At 39.1% G+C, this 14684-nt stretch overlaps 3 protein-coding genes across 4 annotated transcripts; all 3 read left to right on the top strand.

The window, feature by feature from the left end:
• The first annotated feature begins 490 nt into the window (after positions 1 to 490).
• On the top strand, positions 491 to 2346 carry LOC148732301 (uncharacterized). Of its 2 annotated transcripts, XM_088759124.1 has the most exons (3): positions 491 to 718; positions 845 to 1396; positions 2051 to 2346. In XM_088759124.1, the coding sequence occupies exons 2-3, from the start codon at positions 1010 to 1012 to the stop codon at positions 2096 to 2098; spliced, it is 435 nt and encodes a 144-aa protein (XP_088615250.1). In that variant the 5' UTR covers positions 491 to 718; positions 845 to 1009; the 3' UTR covers positions 2099 to 2346. The 2 variants fall into 2 exon arrangements, with proteins under 2 accessions (XP_088615250.1, XP_088615249.1); XM_088759123.1 differs by lacking the exon at positions 2051 to 2346 and having other exon boundaries at positions 845 to 2049.
• Positions 2347 to 5039: 2693 nt separating this feature from the next.
• Positions 5040 to 5812, top strand: LOC148732300 (uncharacterized). Its single transcript, XM_088758258.1, has one exon. The coding sequence runs from the start codon at positions 5280 to 5282 to the stop codon at positions 5757 to 5759; it is 480 nt and encodes a 159-aa protein (XP_088614384.1). The 5' UTR covers positions 5040 to 5279; the 3' UTR covers positions 5760 to 5812.
• A 4134-nt stretch (positions 5813 to 9946) lies between these two features.
• LOC148732299 (uncharacterized) lies at positions 9947 to 14548 on the top strand. The gene is made up of 3 exons (XM_088755819.1): positions 9947 to 10042; positions 10406 to 10444; positions 13864 to 14548. The coding sequence occupies exons 2-3, from the start codon at positions 10408 to 10410 to the stop codon at positions 14250 to 14252; spliced, it is 426 nt and encodes a 141-aa protein (XP_088611945.1). The 5' UTR covers positions 9947 to 10042; positions 10406 to 10407; the 3' UTR covers positions 14253 to 14548.
• Positions 14549 to 14684: the final 136 nt, after the last annotated feature.

The following is a 14684-nucleotide window of genomic DNA, read 5'->3' as shown; positions in this document are numbered from 1 at the left end:
GGGATTGATAAGCTGTCAAAGTGTTCGGGTAGGCCTTGTCGCTATAGACTCTTGGTCAGTATTATAATGTCTGACTTTTACGATTTCTCCTGTGATTGCGGTCAATGCGAATGGTGTGTACTAAAAGAAGAAGAAATAGAGAGAGAAGCGTTTTGGCTGGACAATTTAAAAATAATGAGAGCACTCTACAAACCAAAGTGGATAGACGAAATATGAGTGTTTCTTATGAATGATACATAGTATCACGTAACTACCCATACCGATTCTAGGACAATAGAGTATCCACACTTGAAAATTAGAAGGAAATGTATGAGAAATGTAGGAAGGAAACACAAATTAAAAGCGTTGAATAAATCCTGGTTTAGGGTTAAATTGCGTAGGTTATAGGATCGTGTTTTTTCATAATTTGAAAAAATAAAGGTAATCTAAGATGGTGTAAAACAATAAAAATAATGAAACTTAAGATGGTGTTTAATCCTCCCTTACATAGTTAGTAGAGGGGACTGGTTAGGAAACGCGGCAAACTTCAAAGGGCCGGCCTATTGTCTGTCCCCTGAGCTTCGCTGGAACGTCACGTGACCAATGACCCTGCACAGAACCAAAACAATATGAAGGACATGAACGACTTAATTTTCTTCGGCGACGATTTTGATGCCATATTGGAAACTTTGGAAAACGAGGAAGAATACAAGAGCCCTTTGTCGAAGCAGCTGACTCTGTAAGTCTTTTAGAAGCCTTTAAAACGTTATTTTCGCCAAAAAACTTTGTAGTTATTGATGCCTTTAGCAACGGCATCGGTCGTAGTACAACAACATTTTTTTACTGAAAGTCTTTCGATTTTTAGGTTCAATACGAAGAGGGAATTGTTTGCTAGTTGTGCCAAAAGAAATGCAAGACTAAGGCTGGATTAAAAAGACATAAGACAATAAAGCATAAGGAGGAACAAGCGCGGCGAAATCAACCGACTCAAGAAGCCAAATTCACTGGTGAAGACTTCGAAGCGTTATCAATGAAAGCACGAGATAAAATAATTGAAAGAAAAATCTACCCTCAAAGCGTAAAAGAAGAGCTACGAAGATATACGAACTCGGATGAAGAAAATATGGACTTCTCAGAAGTAGAATCCATGTATATCCGTTTGGTTAAAACTGGGAATGCAGAACAATTCTACTCGAAGTACTATTCAAGAATAGACCTCAATTCAACAAAGATTTTTGTGGGGTTGTCAAGTAATACGGCAACATTGCTTAGTACCAAAGTGGCTGATTGTTTGATAGCTTACAGCAAACAGAAAGATGAATCACCAAATCCCAATATCCCTACTAAACTGTGTGACAGAGATATGGCAGGGTTACAATATATTGGAGGATATGTTCTGCACAAGCTTTGTAGCAAGGTGAACAATGTATATAATCCCACAGCACATACTGAACAAACAGCTTCAATACTGAAAGCTGGCAAAGCAGAAGATTTGCATGTTGCAGGGAGTCAAAAACTAATTTCATCTTTAAACCGAGGTGGACTTTGGGTTAATTCTAAACAAGCTCAAACAATTTTTAAGAGAATAGATCATAATTTTAGGATTCTGACCTCAGGAAGTCTCCAGCTGAAGATTGACAATGCTAAGATAGAACCCAAATCAGCTTGTGATGTTCAATTGGTCTCAGCATATAACATTATGCTGTTGGACTCAGACATAGTGGTAGATAACAGCATTGCAAAAGCATTATTCATTTATATGTTACTGTACGGTGCTTTTCACCGGCCAAAGATGTTATACAGAGACAAAAAATTCAATGTAAACAAATGAAGACAAAAACACTACGAAAGGAAATTTGTAGAGCCAGCAAAGAACAAGAAAGGCAGATATAGTTAGAATTAAGAGCCTGCAACAATTTGTCAATAAGTAATTTATTACAAAAGATTAATTTGGTAGCTACAACCTGCAACATGTTAAATGTTGCTCATTAATGATTATTTTATAGACAAAAATGAGTATAAAGGCTATATGGTTAAAGTATCTAACATAGAGTAACTTATTTATTTTCAGCCAGTCTTCTCGCCACTTCTTGTATTCTGCGTTTCGCGGCGCCGGTAGCTTCCAGGTTCCTTTACTTCTCCTACACGTTTCACAGCCAAATACTGAACAATTTTCACCTGGCATTATGTCCACTGACTTGATTAATGTTTTTAGCTATATTTTGAAGGTAAGATGTCGCTCGATCACGGAGAAAATCCAAATACTTAAACGCTACGTGACTGTCGAAACAAGCCCGCGGTGCCATTTTGGATTTATGTGTGCAGGGTCATTGTCACGTGACCTCGATAAAATCGAACAATAACCTATCCGACTGAAGTTTGCCGCGTTTCCTAACCAGTCTCCTCTACTAACTATGCTCCCTTAGGGAAAATGATTTCAAGATAAAATGAATATTCAAAAAAACGTTCATTTTAGAATAAAAGGAAAAACATTGTAGTGACCAGGATTCAAACCTGGGTTATTTCGGTCACTCACACCACCACACCCCTAGCTCTCACCCCAAGACCAATTCCCTAACCCACTTATTCCCATATCAAAATCAAAATAAAAACCCTAACAGTCAAACATTAGAGTGAGATCGAGAAACAATGGAGACAATAAAATGCAAGATGGCGACTCATACTTCCAATGGTAAAAGTGATTTCAAGATGTCATTAGCATTCGTATCGTGTAAAAAAAATCGAGAATAAAAGAGGTTTCTTTCCGCCTAAACCCTATGATGGGATGTCAATAATTCATCCCACTCCAATAAAATGAAAATAGTTCATGAGTATTCAAAATTCTCTGAAAATAAACAATGGTCTGTTTGAGGTATAAACATGCGATAGCTTTTTTCTCAATAAAAATGTTTACTTTAGTTCAAATCTTAATTAAAAATAAACTGTAACGCGTGATTGTGATCACTAGCAGTGACGAAAGTGTTTTAAATTCTATACAAAATTCCGCAAGTGAGGAAAATAACAACGATACATCGACGCAATTCAATGACAATGATTCCAAAAGAAATGATTAAATCTCCCGTTTAAAAAAATTATCAGAAAAAAATCGAACGAAACGGGTATTCAAAAACGCAGCACCATGCTCATGAACATTCCCATTTCTCGGGAAAAATGAACCATAGAGCAAACAAACCGGGGAAAAATACGAAATGCCAGCAGGCGTTGTGACCTAGGTAGTCTCATGATTATCTGACCATCAAATTTTAATCAAGTCATAGCATCCTTACTTTTTTTCGGATCAAAGTCAATGACCTGTCTGTCCAAATTGTTACCGAGTCATGACGTGTGTCAATCAATGATAGACCAATGGAAATCTAGCAATAGGTGTATAAGAGTGGCTATGATTCGGAATGGTATGATCATACATGGGACCAACGTGATTATGAAGAACGTTCGATTTCATCCAATCAGACAAGTGGTGTATCTCACTGAAATTCATCCCTACATAAAAGTCGAAGAGAAGATAAATACAACCAAACCGTTCCTGGATACTCCGTTTAAACACAAAATAAAAGCGGTAAAGGAGAGGCAACATAGCAGGTACCTATATACAAGCACGTTTTACACAAAACGTCGATATCTATATGTGACAAAGCGATTGGAAGAATTACAAGGAGCATAATCCAAAGACTTATTTAGCTCATACGATATGGACTTGCTTTACATGTGACGAAACATGACTAAAACGTGGAAACATTGCGACGGTCGCTACGCGACCGCATTCCGGACGCGCGCGCAGGAGCGGGAAAAAAGAGGAGAAATGAGGAGGAGGAGGAAAGAGGAGGGAAGAGGAGGAGAAGGAGAAGGAGGAGGAATGAGGAGGAGGAGGAAAGAGGGGGAGGAGGAGGAGGAAAGAGGAGGGAAGAGGAGGAGGAGGAGGAAAGAGGGGAAGGAATGAGGAGGAGGAGGAATGAGGAGGAAGAATGAGGAGGAGGAACGAGGAGGAGGAATGAGGAGGAGGAAAGAGGAGGAGGAATGAGGAGGAGGAATGAGGAGGACGAGGAAAAAGAATAGAAAATATACGATCCCACATGAACGAGATGGACAGTTCCGTTTCGTATATAAGAAAAATAAACAGTTGGTTCTATATGAGCGCGCACTTTGAATTATTATAATTAATATTCTAAAGTGTGCTTTCTTTTCAACTTTGTTAGACATAACGGAGAAGGATGTATACAATATGATAAAACTCGAAGTGTCTACTTCCACACTTATTTCTTACCTGCTCACGCAGAGTGTGGACGATGGCGAGTACTCAGGATCTTTCCGCGGTTCTAAAGTCGTATCGACAAAAAATGCATGCTGTTCATGCTCGCGTAAAGTATCAGGAAAATTTGTTGAAGGAATATAAAAAACATGCTGAGAATGGAACGATCCCCAAAAGATTGAAATCAATGAAAAGTTACCCTAAGATGCAAAGTCCTAAAGCTCAGAAACGTGTCAATGAGACATACCATCAAGTAGAATGTACGGTCTTAGATCAAGCGATTCAAGAGATTGAAAAGAATCTTGCCGCACACAAAGAACAATATCAATCCTTGCTACAACAGCGACGAAGTGAGCGACAAGTACTGGAAGGCAGGAAAGAAAAGACAGCCAAGATATCTCACCACACACGGGTGAAAACTGAATTGGTTGAATTACAGAAAAAATACGATTAACTCTGTGCCAAGTTAGACACATGCTCAAAATCTAGCGGGAACAAAGATGTCTTACACACGGGTGAAGAGGCTGTTAGTGGCGTATAAGGCGGTGATAGGTTAGGGAAAGTGGTGAGACAATAATACATAAAAAGCAGAGAGCCTTACATTTTTTCATTAGTATCGCTGTGACACGAAATGGGAGTCGTGTTACCTTGATAAACTTCTGATCGGATAATGCCACACCTTTGCCGCTACTGCAATAGAGCATTCACGCGTTCGGATAACAAAGAGCGTCACGAGAAAAATTCATGCGTGAACTCAAGGGTCAATCCAAATTAATGGTTCCCTTCAACTGTGGATACCCATTCCATTCCATCCGTGACTACAGACCCGACTCAGTCGTTCGATCTATCACAAAGGTGGTGTGAGGGATTCAAACTCAAATCACCCAGTAGCATATTAATCGTGGGACCTTCTGGATGCTGTAAAACTTGCTTCACCAAATCATTACTGCTACAACATTTGGATGAATTGTTTGCGTCACCCCCTGCCGTCATTCACTACTGTTACGGTGCTTGGCGAGATGGATACCGTGAGATGCATCAACATGGTATAAAATTTCACGATAACCGACCCAATGAAGAACAGTTAAAGCAATGGTTCCCTAACGATGGTGGATTACTGGTCATGGATGATCTTATGACAGAAGGAGGAGACGATAAAGAAGTGTTAGACCTTTTCACCAAACATTCTCATCATCGTAACATTACTGTTATCTATCTTTGTCAAGATATATTTCCACCTGGCAAATATGCAAAAAGTATTTCAAGAAATGCTCATTACGTGGTTGCTTTCAAAAACCCACGCGATCAATCGGGTTTGAAAAATTTATTGTTACAAGCCTTTCCCATGGAATGGCAAGATATTATGCAAGTGTATTCTGAGGCAACTCAGCGACCCTATGGGTATGTCACCCTGGATTTACATCCTGCTAGTAAGGATGCTCACCGCGTATTCAGTCATCTTTTGACACACGAAGGATGCATGCGATTGTATCCTAGAAAAGTGAAACTTTAAAACAGCCCTACACATTGGTCAGAAATCATTTAGGAACAACCACCAGCAAGTACACATCGAGAAAACTTATAGGGCGTGTGTGTGACCATGGCTGATAATTCTCAGGATTTAGATGTCTTTGGCGAACCACTAGAAGAAGATGAAGAGCCTGAGAACACAGATGATGACGACAATGATGATGAAGGTGATGATGAAGACAAGGATGACGGTGACGATGATGATGACAATGTCAGTGTGAATCCGTGGTCAGAATTGAGACAGGAAGTGAAAGATGATATGAAAACAACTTTGGCTGAATAAGAAGAAGAACAGGAAAGAGGGGACATCCGAAAATGACAATTCGCTCTTACCTTTAGCTAGGCGTAAGTTGAGAAGGTTATACTTGCATCGTCTAAAGTGGTATAACCGTATTGAACAGGATAAAATACATAGGCAAGTCATGCATACCGCTCGACGATTGATGAATGAAGACGATATGGATTGGGAGGAGGCACTAGAGGCTGCCGTGGACAGGAGAAAATTCCTATTGAATCGTCTGATCAAAAAACCGTTATTGGATGAAAGTGATGATAATGAAAAAGAGGAGGAAATGAATACTGTGTAACCACTGTAATATGCGTGTATGTTTACGCGAAACAAAGACAAAATAAAATCATGTTGTAAACGATTTTTGTCGAATTTTATTTATGACCATACTAAGTTAAGAAATGTACATCATCTGCTAGTTCGTTATTAGAAACTTCTATCACATCAAACTCTCTGGGTGTTACCTGCGACACCTCTGTGTTCGATTCTACCAGTGTGTTCAATGGAGCTGTCTTTGCAGACATGTGGTCTACAGTCATTTCTGGTAGTAAAGGAGGGTGCTGGGATTTTCTCTTTTAGCTTATAACAACGAGTTCTCTTTGCTCGCTGATTTCTCTTCTTTTCGAAGACTTTACATCAGAGGGAAATCATGCATTTTAGTATATTTCATATTTCTACGTTAATTGTCTTAAACGCTCAGACTTACTTGTTATCTTTAGTAAACTTCCCTAGATGATCTGGACGAATCACGGTCCTTCCATATTCTCCATTATCAAAACACTTTATACGCGAAAGAGTACAGCTCACGTTATGTCTCCAATCAATCTCTCTTCTCTCTTTCTCTCTCACGAATATCGGGAAGTTTGCTTCAATGAAGTCATAAATTTGATTAGGGAACATACCCCCTTTTACTGTACTAAACTTAAGACCGTCGACTCGATCCCTCACTAGATATGAAACCGGTTGGCTAGAAATTAGAATAGCCTTTGCAATGACAGCCACATATGTCTCTACTTTAGGCATGTTTTCGTTAGTGATGCTTTTTTTGGCTTGCTTAAAACCACGTTTATACAGTCTATGCCCCATTTCCATTGGTCCATCATTAATTCACAGATGTCATAACTATTTACACTCTTTCTTCACATTTATTCACTCCTTCTAGTCATTTTATTCCTCAACTTTACTCAGTTCTTGGGACTCATATACACTCGCGGTAAGACATTATCGCTAACAAATGTGACAGTTTAAAACAGTATATTACAGTGGTCATTCTATGTACACTCTTTCCTTGCTGCTCCTGCGCGCGCGTCCAGAATGCGGTCGCGTAGCGACCGTCGCAATGTTTCCACGTTTTAGTCATGTTTCGTCACATGTAAAGCAAGTCAGTATCATATGAGCTAAATAAGTCTTTGGATTATGCTCCTTGTAATTCTTCCAATCGCTTTATCACATATAGATGTCGAGGTTTTGTGTAAAACGTGCTTGTATATAGGTACTTGCTATGTTGCCTCTCTTTTACCGCTTTTATTTTGTGTTTAAACGGAGTATCCAGGAACGGTTTGATTGTATTTATCTTCTCTTCGACTTCTATGTAGGGATGAATTTCAGTGAGATACACCACTTGTCTGCAGTAAATGGTTTGAACCCGGGGGTAACATGTGAAGGTGTAATCTGATCGTCCGGGTGAGTGTAGTCCTGAGAAGGACTGTTGTCGGTGGTAGTGACTGACGTTTCGACAACCTGTGCGGAAGTCATCATCAGAGTCAAGTGAATGATTGTTGTCAGTAGAATGTTCTTATTCCAATTCGTGTGAAATGATCGGTTGGTTTTGCCGTGATGTTATTGGCTGTAAGACTCAAGTGACGTAAGTCGGTCGTGATTGGTCTGTTTCGATCTGTCGGTAAAGTTAGGTCGTTCTTTTTCGGTCGTTTGTAATGTTTATGTCGTGAATGAGTCGTTTGTATGGAGCGGATAGTTGTTGACATCTGTTTAGGGGAGTCTGTTCTAAGTTAGTAAACCAGCTTTCCAGAGTCAGTCGTTGAAAATAGTCAGTGCTGTAGGTTAGGCATTGCGCAGAGTCCCAGTCAATGTTGTGGTTGGTAAGTCGATGGTGTTCAGCAATGTGATTGCTGACATCACCTTTCCTCGTCGCCCGTCTGTGTTCAGTCAGTCTTGTTGTGAGGTTTTTCCCAGTCTCCCCGATGTAGGAGGCTTGGCAGTCGGAACAATTGATCTTATAAATCGTTCCCTGTCTGTTCCTCGGTTCGTCTTTATCTTTAACGTTGGTTAGTAACTGACGTAGTGTGGTGATGGGTTTGTGGGCGACGCGGCTATTGAAGGGTAGTAAGATGCGCGAGATGTTTTCGGACATGCCTTTTATGTACGGTATGGTTGACGGTACGACTAACCCTATTAGTCGTAGGGTTCACAATTTTCCCTAAGGGAGGATTAAACACCATCTTAGGTTTCATTATTTTTATTGTTTTACACCATCTTAGATAACCTTTATTTTTTCAAATTATGAAAAAACACGATCCTATAACCTACGCAATTTAACCCTAAACCAGGATTTATTCAACGCTTTTAATTTGTGTTTCCTTCCTACATCTCTCATACATTTCCTTCTAATTTTCAAGTGTGGATACTCTATTGTCCTAGAATCGGTATGGGTAGTTGCGTGATACTATGTATCATTCATAAGAAACACTCATATTTCGTCTATCCACTTTGGTTTTTAGATTGCTCTTATCATTTTTAAATTGTCCAGCCAAAACGTTTCTCTCTCTATTTCTTCTTCTTTTAGTACACACCATTCGCATTGACCGCAATCACAGGAGAAATCGTAAAAGTCAGACATTATAATACTGACCAAGAGTCTATAGCGACAAGGCCTACCCGAACACTTTGACAGCTTATCAATCCCTGTGTCTTACGATTGTACATCTCTGACATTATTTAAACGTAAAAGTCATACGTCCTGAATAACTCGTACCACATGCGTGTGAAAACCTTTTGGGACTCTTGTAAATACAACTTCTGCTCTCAGTCTTAGTCGGTTAGATTAGTATGTCTAACCCGCGATACCCAAACGCGTAATGCGTATGCGAAAACAGTGTGTTGGAGTTAATCCCTCCGCCATCTTAGATTCTTTTGTTCCCATTGTACTTTTTTTGTACCGTTAATTTTTAAAATAAGATGCGAAAAAAACCCTACGCACGAACCTACGTGAAATCTAACCCTAGTCTCCCCAACAACCCTAAGACCCTAAACCCTCACCCCAACAACCCTAACCTCAACAACCCTAAGCCCCTCCTGCACTTACGCCGCATGAAAAGTGACAAGATACATTGAGGAGATTGAAGCCTATCATTCCAACGTGGAACAACATTCAACTTTCCATCAATTGTACAAAGACACGATGACAGCTTTTCTAGCTTATGTCACGTATTTACAAATCAATACAGCGCTGTGTGAATAAATAAACAATATGCAAATGTTGTACTTAATCCCGCCGCCATCTTGGATTCTTTTCTTCCCATTGTTTTGAGAAAACGCTTAAGTTTTAAAAACCCTAATAACCCCTCGTACACCAACGAAAAATTTAACCCTAACCCTAATAACCCTAACCCTAAATAACCCTAACCCTAATATGAATAAATTAACCTCGGCCGGGCAACTCGGACTCAGACCTCTACGGAATCACCAGAAAGGCGCAATATACTACTGCCATGAGCCCCATCAGATCACAAAAGGTAGCCTGGTAACAAATTGTCCATGCAGGAACCAGTTTCTGGTAATTTATTGTCGCCACCCGTTAAACTATTCAGTTCAACGAGGGGATAAAATCTTCATAAATGTTGCAAAGTAATTGTTTGATAATTTTGACGAACAGTAAACGTCCACAGTTTCAACAAGTGACTGTAATCTCTGAAAGCCTGAAACATAACTTGGTGAATATTTGAAACCAAATAACTCAGGTGAATAAAGTAGCCAAACTTAAGGTAACATGAAAAATAGATTTTTTTTTCAGAAATTCGTTTTCATTCTGTATTCCTCAAAATGTGAAGTAACAGAGGATCTTTCTTAAGTTCAACAATAGCTAACGTTACTGTTTAGCAAGGTAACAGCTTCGTCCAACTTTTCAATGCTGTTATATCGATCTTTACACAATTCAAAGACACGATTAGTAAACTTATCACAGACTGCGTACACCCTGCAGTTAAAATGCTACTAAATTTCAGACAGCTTTTTGTCATTTCAATCTCAAAATTTGCCACTAATAACTATATTTTATAAAACGCATTTGACCTGAAAGTTTTCCCCTCTTTTTCCATGGATAGCGATGGAATGCCTTTATATTCTCATCCTGGTGATTTCAGGTAAAGTGTTGTGTATTTTAGATGTAAAAATGAATCTAAGACAGTGATCTTCATAGACCAAAGAGAATTCAAGTATTACTTGAGGATTTTTAAAGTTATTTTGTTTAGCTACCTTAAAGACTATTATAGCTTCACTGCACTGAGACACTGTCTTATCTGTTGTTTAGCTACCTTGAAGCTATTACAGCTTCACTGCAGTGAGACACTGTTTTACCTATTGTTTAGCTACCTTGAAGCTATTATAGCTTCACTGCACTGAGACACTGTTTTACCTGTTGTTTAGCTACCTTCAAGACTATTATAGCTTCACTGCAGTGAGACACTGTTTTACCTATTGTTTAGCTACCTTGAAGACTATTACAGCTTCACTGCAGTGAGACACTGTTTTACCTGTTGTTTAGCTACCTTGTAGCTATTATAGCTTCACTGCACTGAGACACTGTTTTACCTATTGTTTAGCTACCTTGAAGCTATTATAGCTTCACTGCACTGAGACACTGTTTTACCTGTTGTTTAGCAACCTTCAAGACTATTATAGCTTCACTGCACTGAGACACTGTTTTACCTATTGTTTAGCTACCTTGAATACTATTATAGCTTCACTGCGCTGAGACACTGTTTTACCTATTGTTTAGCTACCTTGAAGCTATTACAGCTTCACTGCACTGAGACACTGTTTTACCTATTGTTTAGCTACCTTCAAGACTATTATAGCTTCACTGCACTGAGACACTGTTTTACCGATTGTTTAGCTACCTTGAAGCTATTATAGCTTCACTCCAGTGAGACACTGTTTTACCTATTGTTTAGCTACCTTGAAGCTATTATAGCTTCATTGCACTGAGACACTGTTTTACCTATTGTTTAGCTACCTTCAAGATTATTATAGCTTCACTGCAGTGAGACACTGTTTTACCTATTGTTTAGCTACCTTGAAGCTATTATAGCTTCACTGCAGTGAGACACTGTTTTACCTATTGTTTAGCTACCTCCAAGACTATTATAGCTTCACTGCAGTGAGACACTGTTTTACCTATTGTTTAGCTACCTTGAAGCTATTATAGCTTCACTGCAGTGAGACACTATTTTACCTATTGTTTGGCTACCTTCAAGACTATTATAGCTTCACTGCAGTGAGACACTGTTTTACCTATTGTTTAGCTACCTTGAAGCTATTATAGCTTCACTGCAGTGAGACACTGTTTTACCTATTGTTTAGCTACCTTGAAGCTATTATAGCTTCACTGCAGTGAGACACTGTTTTACCGATTGTTTAGCTACCTTGAAGCTATTATAGCTTCACTGCAGTGAGACACTATTTTACCTATTGTTTGGCTACCTTCAAGACTATTATAGCTTCACTGCACTGAGACGCTGTTTTACCTATTGTTTAGCTACCTTCAAGACTATTATAGCTTCACTGCACTGAGACACTGTTTTACCTATTGTTTAGCTACCTTCAAGACTATTATAGCTTCACTGCACTGAGACACTGTTTTACCGATTGTTTAGCTACCTTGAAGCTATTATAGCTTCACTGCAGTGAGACACTATTTTACCTATTGTTTGGCTACCTTGAAGCTATTATAGCTTCACTGCAGTGAGACACTATTTTACCTATTGTTTGGCTACCTTGAAGCTATTATAGCTTCACTGCAGTGAGACACTATTTTACCTATTGTTTGGCTACCTTGAAGCTATTATAGCTTCACTGCAGTGAGACACTATTTTACCTATTGTTTGGCTACCTTGAAGCTATTATAGCTTCACTGCAGTGAGACACTGTTTTACCGATTGTTTAGCTACCTTGAAGCTATTATAGCTTCACTGCAGTGAGACACTATTTTACCTATTGTTTGGCTACCTTCAAGACTATTATAGCTTCACTGCACTGAGACGCTGTTTTACCTATTGTTTAGCTACCTTCAAGACTATTATAGCTTCACTGCACTGAGACACTGTTTTACCTATTGTTTAGCTACCTTCAAGACTATTATAGCTTCACTGCACTGAGACACTGTTTTACCGATTGTTTAGCTACCTTGAAGCTATTATAGCTTCACTGCAGTGAGACACTATTTTACCTATTGTTTGGCTACCTTGAAGCTATTATAGCTTCACTGCAGTGAGACACTATTTTACCTATTGTTTGGCTACCTTGAAGCTATTATAGCTTCACTGCAGTGAGACACTATTTTACCTATTGTTTGGCTACCTTGAAGCTATTATAGCTTCACTGCAGTGAGACACTATTTTACCTATTGTTTGGCTACCTTGAAGCTATTATAGCTTCACTGCAGTGAGACACTGTTTTACCGATTGTTTAGCTACCTTGAAGCTATTATAGCTTCACTGCAGTGAGACACTATTTTACCTATTGTTTGGCTACCTTGAAGCTATTATAGCTTCACTGCAGTGAGACAATGTTTTACCGATTGTTTAGCTACCTTGAAGCTATTATAGCTTCACTGCAGTGAGACACTATTTTACCTATTGTTTGGCTACCTTGAAGCTATTATAGCTTCACTGCAGTGAGACACTATTTTACCTATTGTTTGGCTACCTTGAAGCTATTATAGCTTCACTGCAGTGAGACACTATTTTACCTATTGTTTGGCTACCTTGAAGCTATTATAGCTTCACTGCAGTGAGACACTGTTTTACCGATTGTTTAGCTACCTTGAAGCTATTATAGCTTCACTGCAGTGAGACACTATTTTACCTATTGTTTGGCTACCTTCAAGACTATTATAGCTTCACTGCACTGAGACGCTGTTTTACCTATTGTTTAGCTACCTTCAAGACTATTATAGCTTCACTGCACTGAGACACTGTTTTACCTATTGTTTAGCTACCTTCAAGACTATTATAGCTTCACTGCACTGAGACACTGTTTTACCGATTGTTTAGCTACCTTGAAGCTATTATAGCTTCACTGCAGTGAGACACTATTTTACCTATTGTTTGGCTACCTTGAAGCTATTATAGCTTCACTGCAGTGAGACACTATTTTACCGATTGTTTGGCTACCTTGAAGCTATTATAGCTTCACTGCAGTGAGACACTATTTTACCTATTGTTTGGCTACCTTGAAGCTATTATAGCTTCACTGCAGTGAGACACTGTTTTACCTATTGTTTAGCTACCTTCAAGACTATTATAGCTTCACTGCACTGAGACGCTGTTTTACCTAGCTAGTGGTTCACCCGTGGCCATGCCCGGTTAGACATATCCACCAGAAGCTGTCCTAAAAATTGCATCTTGTCCACGCCGAAATAAAAGAGAAAATTTTTAACGAGAACTACAGTAATCATGGGTGGAAACACAGGATTGTTATCTTTTACATATTTTCAACTTGTTCATTTAGTTTTTCATTTAGAATATGTCATATGAACTTGAAAGATTTGCTCTTCTCTCAGGAATAACAGCTAAACAAGAAAGTCCCAGAGAAATCCATATCTCAGGGCAAGCTTCAAAAGCCGCAACTAAACAATCCCAGTTGAAACGGGACTTTCTATATGGACAGCAACCCCTGGCCGGCCCAGTTCCTGTGTACGTTCAGCCCGTAACGAGATGGAAAAGCGAATTTATGCGACAGGAAAAAGGTGACAACCGTGGATTTGTGGCGCAACAGACATCAAGCCCTGCTGTTCAGTCCATTCCATCCCTTCCTTCCGTAAATTCGAGTTCTAAAGAAACTAAGTTCAACAGGGGCGCTGGAAAAATGCAACCTCGGGGAAAAAAGAAACCTCTTCTGCCTCATATTATTTATTCAACAAAAGGTAGTGAAAACTGCTATGTTGCATGAATTGAATAACGGTGTAGTCTAGAGGGACTAAATCAGTTCCTTACCACTAACTTAGTAATGCTCTTCTTTATCTTTCGAGGAAATTTGGGTGGAAAAAAAGGGAGGGCGATATTTTTAATGAAACTGAAAATAAGTTTCCAATTGTATGAAATGAGCCTTTGTTTATAGTAAAGTTGAGACTGAAAAAAATAAGGTGAAACCTGGTTTAAGTCGTCACTAACGGAACTCAAACAAGTGTTATGGTCCTGAGACAAGATGTCCGCTGAAACAGATCTAGTCAAACAGTTGTACAACAGTTCGGCTAATCCCCAAATTAACAAAGTAAGTAACCACCAGCATCGCAAATCTGGCCCTGAAGAAAAGGAAAAGATCTTTAATTATTGAAAAATAAATACTTTGGGATGAAAGAATGTAGTCTTGAACTTTTATCGC

The sequence above is a fragment of the Stylophora pistillata genome, chromosome 4 (assembly GCF_964205215.1).
Source record: "Stylophora pistillata chromosome 4, jaStyPist1.2, whole genome shotgun sequence".
NCBI lineage: Eukaryota > Metazoa > Cnidaria > Anthozoa > Scleractinia > Pocilloporidae > Stylophora > Stylophora pistillata.
Note: the sequence above shows the minus strand (reverse complement) of the source record. Positions and strands in the feature narration are given on the sequence as shown.

What these genes read in the sequence shown, in the direction of transcription:
- LOC148732300 (XM_088758258.1), top strand. Translation starts at nt 5,280, where the DNA reads ATGCATCAACATGGTATAAAATTTCACGATAACCGACCCAATGAAGAA.
- LOC148732301 (XM_088759123.1), top strand. Translation starts at nt 1,010, where the DNA reads ATGAAAGCACGAGATAAAATAATTGAAAGAAAAATCTACCCTCAAAGC.
- LOC148732299 (XM_088755819.1), top strand. Translation starts at nt 10,408, where the DNA reads ATGGAATGCCTTTATATTCTCATCCTGGTGATTTCAG. An exon ending in TCTCATCCTGGTGATTTCAG is followed by an intron (nt 10,445 to 13,863) that starts GTAAAGTGTTGT and finishes CTCTTCTCTCAG; the next exon opens with GAATAACAGCTAAACAAGAA.